Source organism: Arachis ipaensis, chromosome B10 (assembly GCF_059453495.1).
Source record: "Arachis ipaensis isolate K30076 ecotype BB chromosome B10, ASM5945349v1, whole genome shotgun sequence".
Classification (NCBI taxonomy): domain Eukaryota; kingdom Viridiplantae; phylum Streptophyta; class Magnoliopsida; order Fabales; family Fabaceae; genus Arachis; species Arachis ipaensis.
The window spans coordinates 15,224,439-15,237,147 of NC_142435.1; the positions used below are offsets into that span (position 1 = coordinate 15,224,439).

At 36.7% G+C, this 12,709-nt stretch overlaps 1 protein-coding gene across 1 annotated transcript; it reads left to right on the forward strand.

The window, feature by feature from the left end:
- Positions 1–6,460: 6,460 nt before the first annotated feature.
- LOC148579228 (zinc finger BED domain-containing protein RICESLEEPER 1-like) lies at positions 6,461–9,378 on the forward strand. The gene is made up of 6 exons (XM_088489209.1): positions 6,461–6,550; positions 6,892–6,967; positions 7,282–7,667; positions 7,777–8,487; positions 8,934–8,956; positions 9,264–9,378. The coding sequence occupies exons 1-6, from the start codon at positions 6,461–6,463 to the stop codon at positions 9,376–9,378; spliced, it is 1,401 nt and encodes a 466-aa protein (XP_088345335.1).
- The last annotated feature ends 3,331 nt before the right edge of the window (positions 9,379–12,709 follow it).

The window sequence follows — 12,709 nt, forward strand, 5'->3', positions numbered from 1 at the left end:
TATTTACACTCCATCAACTCATCAAACACTCTTGTTGGGGAGGCACAACAGTGGTGGCAAAGAGATCACTGTCTATTGCAGCAAGGGAATAAAGATGGGATAATCACTTAGGAGGTTTTAGAGAGGAGTTTACAAGAAGTATTTTTCAAACTCTGCAAAGCAAGCTAAGGAGTTGGAATTGCTACAACTGAAGCAAGGATCTTTGACCATAGCTACTTACACGAGCAAGTTTGAAGAATTATGCCGCTTTTCGGGAAATTGTCAGGGTGCCCCTAAGGGGTACGAGGAATGAAAATGTATGAAGTATCAAGATGGTCTGAGAGATGACATCATGCAAGCTGTGGCGCCTCTTGAGATCAAGAGCTTTTCGGAGTTGGTAAACAAGAGCTGTGTGGTAGAGGATTGCTCTAAGAGGATTGAAACCCCTGGGACCAACCGTGGTGACTACCACAATCAGGAACGTGCAAGATCCTTTGCTTTAAGAGGCCAAAAGTTCAAGAGAGAAGGTTACAATCAACAACCTCAGCAAGCCCAGAATAGCTTTCGAAGGAAGAACAACAACAACAATCATTAAGGAAGGAGGTATGGGAAGCAACCTCAGAATGATATGATGTGTAGGCGGTGTGGTAGCTATTACCCAGGAAATCCATGTAGAGCTGGATTGGGACTATGTTACAGATATGGAGGAGCTAGTCATATGTCCTTGAACTATTCTGAGAAGGCTAGCCGGAATGCTGCTAGAGCCCAACAGCAAGGCTATGTATATGCTATAACAGCGGAGGATGTCGCCGGGTCTGATACATTGGTTAGAGGTAAATAAGAGATTGGTGGTAATGTGTTAACTGCATGGTACGACTGATAAGTTGCTAATTTAGGATTGTTAACGCCGAAATTGTATTTGAATTTAGATTTAGAAGCAGATTATATGGTAACTTAGGATAACATTGGATATTTGGTAAATTGTTGAGTACACGAGACAGGTAGAAATGGAGAAAAGTAAATGAGCATGATTTAGGCTTGAAATTGGCTGGATTTGACATTGAGTGGCATTCGGTTTTAGTTAGGATGAATGAGTAAATTCTGATTTTGATGGTGATGGATTGGTTTACAATATGCATATATTGTAAATTGTGAATTGATGGAAAATTGGTGCAAGCTGGTGTTATGTTGGGAGTGAGAATTTTATGAGAATTTAACATGGTTGTAATTAATGTAAATAAGGACGGATAACCTAAATAGGTACCTTGAATTGTGTTAAGATCTTAGGTAGTATGATTATTTTGATTAAGGATTTTAATGAGCTTTTGATTTAAACTTAGAAATACGCTAAGGTCCTAGATTACAATTGAAGTCTTGGGATAAGCGTAAGCATTATTTAGGTTATGTTGAGAAAGCTTAGAAGCGGGTCTACGTTTTGTAGTTTGATAAGGGAATATGATGTGAATGCATGGTAGGCATTTGATCTTAGTTGTCATAAATAGGATTTAGTGATTATCTGATATGTTAATTTGTAGTTTAGTGCTTAAGGAATGAGTGATTTGACTCTTACTAGATAAAAATTAAAGTAACGCAGCAGAAGCTTGCGGAAGTATTAACATAGGATATATGCGAATAGGAGCTGTAGAAGGTGACTAAAAAATATATCTTAGGCTTAAGTACTCAAAGATTTTAGCGGGTTGATTTTCAAAAAATTAAGTTTGATTATGGCAACAGGATTTGATTGATTTATAAATGGTTGTGGAAATGAGTGTCGGTGTGTAATTGGATTTGATTGATAAGTGAGTGCAAGATGTTATGTTTGAAGGACAGTTATTACGATAATAGATCATACTGATTTTGGCTTTAGGATGAAGACTGGAAATAATTGGTTTTAAATGAATCCGAGATGTGGACTTGAAGTGTTGAGTTGTGTTGAAGTGGGAATGCTAAGGTTGTGTTGGATTAAATTGAGGAAACCTGCGAAGGGTGGTGAATTTCTACTTAGAAGAGATTTCATCAACTTTGGTAAGGATTTGAAGAGTTTTGGAGACTTTGAGTTATGATTTTGATTGGTTGCTGTGGAAGGTTTTATATATGGGAAGATGAACGTGATATTTGATTAGCTATTAAGAAAGATCTAGAGAAAGTTAAGAGTAAGACAAGGGAATACGACGTAGACTTAAAATTCGATTAAGTTTATGAGTGGAGGTGATAAAGTATGAGGGAGGTGATAAAGTATTTAAATTGACGTTAAATGGTAGCATGAATAATGTGAGTTTGGTTGAATTTGAGGAAGCTTTCAATGGTGACCTAGCCCAAGTTTCGTTTTGTTTTCTTTTCATGAACCAAATTTTGTGGACAAAATTTTAAATAAGGTGGGTAGAATGTAAAACCCAATCAAACCGTAAGTAATTAAGTAATTAACTAAATATGGGCAAAAATGATTAGAAATTTAGCAATCGAAATTTGACAATTTAAATATGATATTTGGACTCAGTAAAATTTTCTAAGTCGAAAAACAGTTTTCTGCGTAAAGACGCGCATTGGAAATTTGACCGGCAGTACCGGCTGAGATCTGTCTAGTATTACAGCTGAGAAAATCAATTATGGACGAGAAAACGTTCATAAATTAGAATTCATGATTTGAGAAGGTAAAAATATTTAAAACGTGAGTTAAAACGCTAATTTTAAACCCAAAATTAGCCTAACGGACTAAACCAAGTGAACCGGGTCCAAGTGGGTCCAAACCCACACACACACACACATTCATAAATTAATGAAATTCAGCACTAATTTCCCATTTTGAGAGAGAGGTTTGGTGGTGAAGAGAGAAGAGAGAAGAGAGTGGAGAAATGAAACCATAGCCACCATCAACTTCAAACCTCCATAACTTTTGCTCTGGTGGTCTGATTGACGAGTCGTTTGTGGCCACGCATTGTTTTTCTTGCCCTCTTTGATTCTATCTAGGTATTGTAGTGAGTATCTCATTATCCTCTACCTAGTTTCATTTTCCCTATGATTTTGTGTTTTGGTTTGGGTTTTGAGGAAATCTTGTAATTTTGGTTGTTTAGGGGTACTCTAGTATGAGCTATTGATGAGTTTTATCAATTATTTTTATAGGTTAAGGAAATAATCCTCCAACTCTTGTGATTTATGAGATTTTATAAACTCTAGGTTGATGTATGTATGAAATTGTGTATATTAGAGTATTGGATAATTTTGAATACATATTTGGAACTTAGGATTAGCTTGTGGAGCTTTTGGGTGAGCCTTGAAGTGGAGAATTCAAGTGTTGGGTGTGAACCGCCATCACTAAAGGTACGATTTAATTTTTTTTAAGTACTATGTTGTGTGATAAGAATTCCTAGGTTAGATACTCCTAGGATTATGTTTGGATTTTGTAATTGGATGGCATTGATATGTATAGTTGATATGTTGTGGTAATTAATGAGTGGGTTGAGAATTGTGTGATTTTGCATATTTGGTGTGTTAAAAAATTTGATGAATTGGATAATGATTTTTTGGTTGTGGAATATGTATTACATTTGTGAATTTGGGCCGGAGACCGTGAATTTTGACCAGAGGCCGGGGAAAAGGTAAGGACGGTAAGTGATGATTGAATTGTGTGATGATGTATGTGATTGAATGATGTTCGGTTGCTCGGGCAGATGGTGGGTTGAGGTGGGAGCAACTAGGTGTTAGAGAGGATCTGGACCTGGGCGCGAGCTTCGGAAATGAGGCGATCGGCCGAGCTGTCAATGGGCCGGCGGATGAGGCCACCTGCAAGGACACTCCGATGCTTAAGTTAGTGTCCGTACGAAAAGGCGGCCAAATAGGGTAAGAAAGGTGATGTACCTCTGAGGAGGGATAGATCCCTCCCTATTTATAATCTAAACTCGGGTGGGCCCCTTTGCTTGGGCTCATATGTCTGAAAGCTTCTGCTAGCTGTCCAGGTTTTCCCAGCGGGGTGTGAGGTGGCATGCGGGTCACACCTGGGTTCGAGTTGAGTGACCCGATGGATCAGTGGCTCACAGTCGGATCCGAGACCCTTGTTGGGCTGGGCCAGAACAAATGGAAATTTGATAATGAATGAGTAGAAAGTAGGAATGATTGCTAGGAAATTAGAAATTGAAGATTAAGATGTGAAATTGGTGGAATTTGAGTTGAATTGTGTAATTGGGGTAGTTTGGATTTGGTTAAGTGTAAAAATATGAAATGGGTTGGTTTGTTGTAGTGAAAATAAATTTGGCTTGTGAACAATTTGAAGGATTGGTAAATGTGTATTTTTAGTAAAAACAGATTTTTGGCCAACTTCGGCTGGTCGTAACTCAGTTCTTGGAGTTGAAAATATTTCAAAATTGGGTTTTTATGAAAATTCATTTATCGATCTTTTCAATGATTCAAGAATAGTTGAAAAATGAATTTTGTACAAAAAGATATGAATGTTTGAAAATTGGGTTCAAAAACTGATTTTTACACTTAACAGCTTTTTGCAAATTCTGCAACACTCGCGTACGTGGAGGTGCCACGCGATGCGGACATTGGGCATTGTCCAGTGGTCCTGCGTATGCGGAAGGAGGCATGCGTATGCGGAAGCGTCGAAATTGCAAACTTGCGTACGCGGGCGTGGTATGCGACACGAGTGAAGGCTGCTGTTTTTCAACACTCGCGTACGCGAACAAGTACTCGCATATGCGACACCCAAAATTTCAACCATGCTACGGGCGCCAATGCATGCATACGCACAACCCCCAAAATTTAGAAAAGTGTATTTTTAAGTCTTTTAACCATTCTTTTAACCTTTTATACCTTTATAAACCCCAATAAGAAAATAGAGGCAGTAAAATTAAGGATGGAAGAGTTAGTGACTAAATCTAAGGAGTTGAGTTAGTGAAATTGAGAAAATAGAATAAAACGGGAAGTAATGCGTGATGAAAACGTTGATGAGCTATTGATGGAATTAATGTTGAGTATGATTATGATTAAGATTGAAGAGAATGATTAAGAGGATGACTAGTAAAGATGATTTACAATAATTGAGATATAGTAAAGGAGATAATGATATTGAGAGATAGTAATAAATGATTGAGATTGAAATATACCTGCTCGAGTAGATGCAGTAGAGTGATTTCGCTTGCTCCGGGATGTGGTTGAGATGATTACGATGATAAGGGGGTGATGATAATTGATTATGAGTAATGTGATTGAGGATAAGCATGATAATAAGACTAAGTCTGATGAGGTACACCTGCCTGTAGGGGTGTTTGAATCCAAACCGGTCCAAAAAAATTACAAAACCGCACTGATCCAAACCAAAAACCGTTTCAAACCGTTCAATTTGGGATGTTTTTTGGATTTTGGATCGGTTTTATTGCTGTCTGGTTCGATTTGCGGTTCTACTCTGCACAATCGAACCGAACCGCATATAATAATGATGATGATGATGATGATGATACGGCATATGGCCATACAGCAGCCCAGCCCACCTTAGTCCTTTTCCCTTACTTTTCCCCCTAGGCCCACACCGAGTCACGACCCACAGCACTGCACACATTCATTTCCCATTTCCCCTTCCCCTAAACAAACACAAACCCTTACGGCATAACCTAAAGATAGAAACCATACTTAGTACTCACAAATCTTCACACTCACTCACTCATAGTCTCTCACCATATCTCACAGAGTCACAGACTCACACACACCTCAGACCTCACTCACTCTCACCGTCACACGTTGAGTCGTCGACACCGTCCGCTGCCTCCTCTTCAATGCCGTTGCCACCTCCTCTTCTCAGTGAGTTTTTACTTTTTTTTATATGATGATCATATCAAAGTGCACACGGTTTTCTAGTCTAGTTTAAGCTCAATCATCAAATAATCAACATTTGATTTTCAAACCAGAGTTATAATAATAATATCCACGAACCACCCCCAACCCTGTTTTCTTGATGATTTTTTATTAAAAATAAAAAGAAATAGTTTTTCTCTTCTATTTCTGTTAATGTATTGAATTTGAAGTCAACCTGTTCTTGTTACTTTGACAATCTATTATGTTAAATTTGTTATTTTTGACAATTTGTTCTTGTTATCTTTGAGAATCTGTTATACTAAATTTTGTGTTGTACTTTTGTAAATTTTATATTTGTTCACTTTGATTTTAGCTTTTAATTTGAAGATCAACATTGTCAGCTTCATATCCTGAGGTAATATTCTTATTTTAAAATGTGTATGTTGGTAACAACTCAATATGTTGATTATTTGAAAAAAATATTAAGATAACATAAACTGATTTTGGTTATCACAAGATGTTCAAAGTAGTGAGCTAGGATTTACTAGTGCTACTCCGTCCACTTTTGAATCAGTCAGATCTTCGGGACAGTCGGAGTTGATGCCGCCGCCACAGCCGTAGTCACAGCCATAAACGCAGATGCAGACGTAGCCACCATCGCTGCCGTTGCTGCCACCACGTAGTGATCAGAACAATGAAGGAACTAGATCTAAGAGGAGGAGAGGCAAAGCAAATGTTGCTAATGAGTCAACTAATCCTGGCCAGTCTGAGGAACCAGGTACAGGTAACACTAAAAAACTTGTTAGACCTAGATCTTGGACTTGGGAGCATTTTAAAAAAGATGAAAGTGGTCATAAACCTATGGCTATATGTAAGTGGTGCGGAGCATCTTATGCGGCTGATTCACATAAAAATGGTACTAGCAATCTTAAAGGTCACTTGTTGAGTCAGTGTAAAATTTCCAAAAGATTCACATGATCCCACACAAAAAACACTTGTTATGCAGCAACTTAAAAAAGAAGAAGGAAATGGGATGGGTAATTATTTGACTGTTGTATCATTTGATCCTGATTTATAAAGACAAGCTCTTGCTAGAATGATAATCGTAGATGAGTTGCCTTTTAGATTTGTCGAAGGAGAGGGGTTTCGTTATTTCATGAGTGTTTTGTAGCCAAAACTCCATATTCAGTTGCTAGGGATTGTTAGAACTTGTTCATGAATGAAAAATAGAAGTTGAAGAGTGTCTTTATAAATTCAAATCAAAGTGTATGTTTGACCACTGATTGTTGGACTTCTGAACAAAATCTAAACTATCTTTGCCTCACTGCACATTTTATTGATCAAGATTGGATGTTGCAAAGAGAATTCTTAACTTTTGTCTCATCAAGAATCATAAAGGTGAAACAATTAGTAGAAATATAGAAAAATGTCTTTTAAATTGGGGAATAAGTAGAGTCTTTAGCATCACAATTGATAATGCTAGTTCAAATGATGTTGCCATTTGTTACTTGAAAGGTAGAATGGATGATCGGAATTCACATCCTTTAAAAGGTGAACATTTGTATGTTAGGTGTTGTGCTCATATCTTGAACTTGGTGGTGAATGATGGTTTGAAGGATATGCATTCTTCAATTAGTAAAATTAGGAATGCTGTTAAATATGTTCGTGCTTCTCCTAGCAGCATGGATAGGTTTAAAAGTTGTATTAAAGAGGCTAGGATCCAAGACTGCTCTTGTGTGCAACTAGATGTCTCCACTAGGTGGAATTCCACTTACATAATACTTGATAGTGCTTTAAAATTCCAAAAAGCCTTTAAGAGATTAAGTGAGAGGGATGTTGAGTTTGTAATGATGCAAGGGGGCATTCCAAAGAATGAAGATTGGGATAATGCAAGATGCTTTGTGAGGTTTTTGAAGATTTTTTTGATGTAACAAAAAAATCTCGGGTTCTACATTTGTGACATCTTCTTCATATTTTCATCACTTTTGTTCAATTCTTACTTCTTTGAAGACTTGGGCTGATAGTAATGACATATTACTTAAGGGTATGGCTACAAAAATGGAGGCTAAGCATGATAAATATTGGGGTAACTTGAGGAACATGAAGATGATAATTTTTGTTGCTATGGTATTTGACCCTACATATAAGATTAAGTTTGTTGAGTGGAGTTTTCAAAGGTTGTTTGAGAAGGAGGATGCTGATTTCTTATGTGGTAAGGTGAAGCAAGTATTCAATGGCTTGTTCAACAGCTATAGGGTTGCTCTCAATAGTGATGAAGCACACCAATCTGCACAACACAACCAAGATGTGGATATGGATGATAGTGCCTTTGATGATGTTCGCTTTGCAGCAGCATTTGAAAATGATGTAAGAGCAAGTGAGAGTGTCAACACAAATGAAGTGGATTTATATCTTATGGAGTCCTTGGAGAAACCAGTTGATCCAAGTAGTTTTGATATTTTAACTTGGTGGAAAGTGAGCTCTAACAATTACAAATATCCTGTTCTAAGTCAAATTGCGAGAGATATTCTAGCTATGCCGGTGTCAACGGTTGCTTTTGAATTTGTCTTTAGCACTAGATGTATAGTGCTTAATCAATATAGAAGCTCTCTTACCCCAAAAAATGTTGAAGCTTTGATTTGTGCACAAAATTGGTTTCGACCAATTCATTGCCAATTGACCTTGAGGAGTCTTTTGAAGAATTTGAAAAACTTGAGAAAGGTAATTTTCTTTATTATTATGTTTTATTTTATCTACATATATTGATTAACTTTACTACTTGATAATATGTTTAAGTTACTAATATTTATTTTATTATATTTTATTGTAGAACTTGAGCCAATTCCTCAACTAATAGATAAAGAAGACTCTGGTGATGAATCTAATTAGTGATCGGTGCTTCACTTCTCAGCTCGGAGTTTTTTATGTTATGTTTTTATTAAAAATTTGTTATGTTATTTAATTTTATGTTGTTGAGACTTGTTTAGTTATTTTTATGTTGAAGAATTATTATTCAAGACTTGCTGAATAGGTTGGATTGTTGGGTATTTGGACATGTTGCTTTATAATGTTTTATGAAATTTATGTTTTATTATTATGTTGGATTGTTGGACAGGTTATCAACTCTATAAATTAAGTTATTATTTTTTTGTTTAAAAAAATCGCAGATCCAAACCGATCTGAACCACTTGTAATCGGATCGGATCGGATCGGATTTCCAAAAAAAGGTTCATCCAATCCAAACCGCACCGCACATAAATTAAGCATTCGGATCGGATGACTTTTTCCCTTAAAACCGATCCAAACTGCACTGCGAACACCCCTACCTGCCTGGGTAGATGCAGTGGAGTGATTCCACTTGCTCCGAGTTATGGTTTGTGATTCTGGGATAGATGCAGTGGAGTGATTCCACTTGCTCCCAGTTTGTTTTTTTATCTTATGGGGGTAGATGTAATGGAGTGATTCCACTTGCTCCCAGTTTGTTATTTATCTTCTAGGGTAGATGCAAGGATAGTGGTTTTGTCCCGCTTACTCCCAGATGTTGATCCTGCGTTGCAAGATGTGGCCGGACACTTAGACCTTTCTGGATATTATTCCTCCTTGAAGATGTGAAATTCCTCTTGGTAGATGCGTGCACACAGAGATTGTCTAGGTTTGCTACCGGACATGTTGGTTTGGCTGTATAACCGATAGATGAGCTCATTGGCCATAAGGCGGGCATACATCATTTGCATATGTTTGATTTGTTTGGGTTTGCTTAATTGTATTAATTTACCTTGTTGAATATGTTGTATGACTAAATTCTACTTGCCTTAATTGCCTTACTTGTGTTTTACTTGTCTGTGTTGCTTGTGTTTGTACAACTGAGAGGTCCCTCATGCTGGTGTCAGTTGACGCTGAGGGATGTCCTTGTTGAAAATGAAATGATAAAATGATTAATTAACAATAATGAATATTGAATGAGATAAATTGAGCTCCCTGGGTAAACGCAGTGAAGTGATTTCACTTGCTCCAGGTGAAGATATAGGATATTGATATAGAATTACTGAGTCGGCTAGCTGGTGTTGGTTTTGGTCATGGTTCTGTAATAAATTGGAAGTTAGAAGGTTTGGAAGGTTGGAAAAGACGAGAGATTGAATTAGACTTAGTACCCCCTAGGACAGTTGCCTAATTTATGGATAGTGAGAACCTAGGGGGAACAATTGATGAAAGAAAGATTAAGATACTTAGTAAGTTCTTATTATAGTGCATTGTATTTATTTGGCACTTTTACCGTACTGGGAATCCATGGGTCAGGGGTTCTCATTCCATATATATTTTTTGTTTTTCAGATGCAGGTCTAGGTACTCAGCAGTGAACTGTGGTTTATCTGAAAGATGGCGAAGATCATTGGATTCTGCTTTACTTTTGTTTAGAATCTCTCTGTTCTTGTTTTGAAAAACTTATTATATGTATTTATTTCCTTTTGAAAACTTGCATATAGAGGTCTGGATTATATTTTGGGAGAGATAGAAAAATACTGTTGACAACTGATTTTATTTCTGTACCCTAGTCGGTCTAAACTTCGCATGTCGCCACTAGTGGCTATCATACTTATGTCTATATGTGTGTGTGTGTGTGTGTGTGTGTGTGTGTGTGTGTGTGTGTGTGTGTGTGTGTGTGTGTGTGTGTATACCTTGTCTTTATTCTATTCTTCCTTATTGTTATATCTTATCTTGGTTCGCTTTTTGAACACGCTTTATCTTCTATTTTAATCGATACATGAGAGTTTCCACTTTGCGATTTTATTTTACTCCTTTTCAGGCTTTTCGTTTAATAATTCCTTTAATTACATATATATACATATTATAAATCCACCTGAGAGTCGCACCACCTTTTTATCATTGACTTATGACTCGAGTATAAGGATATGAATATTAGGGTGTTACAAAACTAAAATGGTCATGGAGTGAAAGTGAGCTACGATTATGCCTACGCTAGAGCTTTTCCTTAGGACCGATGAACGATTCATTTTCCTTGTAGATTCCCATTCCCTTTCACTGTCTCTACAAGTGGAGTGAACGGCAATGCTCGTTGAAGAAGTGGTGGTGCTGATCCTTTTTGCTATATCTGAGACTTGAAGCACATACATATATTTTAGGACACCTAGTATGATACAGAGTTATGAAGACTAGAGTGTTGTCAGTTTTTCCCTTTCTGTTAGTATTTTTATGAGGGTTGGGTCTTTGTTAGCCTAGGTTCCAGACTAGTGACTTTTTAGATGGGCCAGGACTTAGGTGATCATTTGTTTATGAGAGTCTGTATTATAGATATGTAATATAAATACTAAAGGAGTCTAAGTCTGGGGTAACATATGACATGCATGCATACGACTAATATTTCTATACTCTCTTGATGTAGGATATATGTTATGGATATTCTGTTAGTCTTATTTAGACCTCAGATGTTTATTAATTCATGTATGGCTTGCTTATTAATAGACGTTTTCAAAAAAAATTTATTCCAAAATCCAACCACGTTTTCTAAGGCTCATATATTATTTAATAAAGATTGGAATTATAGCAATATAGGTAGTAACACCTTGCTTTTAATACACTCATGAGGTGTTAAAAGTTGGGTCATTTTATTGATGATAGACAGTGATAAATGATTCGAAGGGTAACATATGCATCTTTGCTCTAGCACAATTATGACAAACAACATTAAAGAAAGGGGATGGAATTTTATTTATTGAATCATTACATTGAGTCATAATCTGTTTCACAATTTTAATATTGGCATGAGCTAATCTTTGATGCCATTTATCTAACAAATTGAAAGAAATAGTAAATGCTTGACAATTAAGTTTACTAGCTGAATTTTTAGGGACAGAAGCATCATAAAATTGATATATTCTTCCTTTCTTGAAGCGTCGCTCTTACCAGAATGTCCTATGAATGAAAGCATTTGACATAGCAAATATGGGAATGGAACTCAAAATAAACTTGATTGTCCTTAGCAAAACGAGCAACACTTATAAGATTCTTGGTTTTTTCTGGTGAGTGAATAAGAGTATTAAGTCTAAAAAATTAGTTAATTGAATGAGGATGTAATAAAGATTTACCAAGGTGTGCAATTTTCATACCTGAATCATTACTTATCTAAACTTGTTCTGAACCATTATAGTCAGTGTATGTAAGAAGGTTGTTTTTGTCATTGGTGACATGATGAGAGGCACCTGTATCTGGGTGCCAAGAATTATCACTAACTGAAGAAGGAACAGCAATGAAGGTTGATGGATTATGGAAGGATAAAGATGGAGGTGGTGGTGTGGATGATCTGACAGATTGAGGACTGGTGGAAAATTGTGATTGAGGAGTTGATGAAGAATTGTATCGATTACCTTGAGTCTGTGCAGGAGAGAGAAAAGATTGATCAAAGCGTTGATAACAATGCCAAGTCAAGTGACCAATTTTGCCACATACTTGGCATTGTGGCCTATTGCTCATGAAGTAGCTTCTGCCACCTCTATTATGTCTTCTCCCTCTGCCTCTTTGACCACCATAGCCTCTAATATCAAAATTCAATTGTTAATTGTTGGATTGAGTGAGATTTGCTTGTGCAAGAATAGTGTTTGGCTTTCTAAATTTTTCTAGCTTGTCTTCATGAGTGAGTAGCAGACTTTCTACTTCACTAAGTGTAAAATTCTTAGATTTGGAGGACACTGTTGTGATTAGCATATGATATTCTTCATTCAAGCCCTCAAGAATGGTTTCTTTGTGTTCTTTAGCAGTGATTGGTTCACTCAAAGCAAAAATTGATGAAGGCATGGACGAAGATAACTTGGCTTTTGATACCATGGAAGGATCTTGGAAGAAATGAAAAATAAAGGAACTACAAGAGTGGTAACTTGCAGCAGAAGAGAAACATAGAAAATGAAGAGAAATACTATGTGAAATGAATT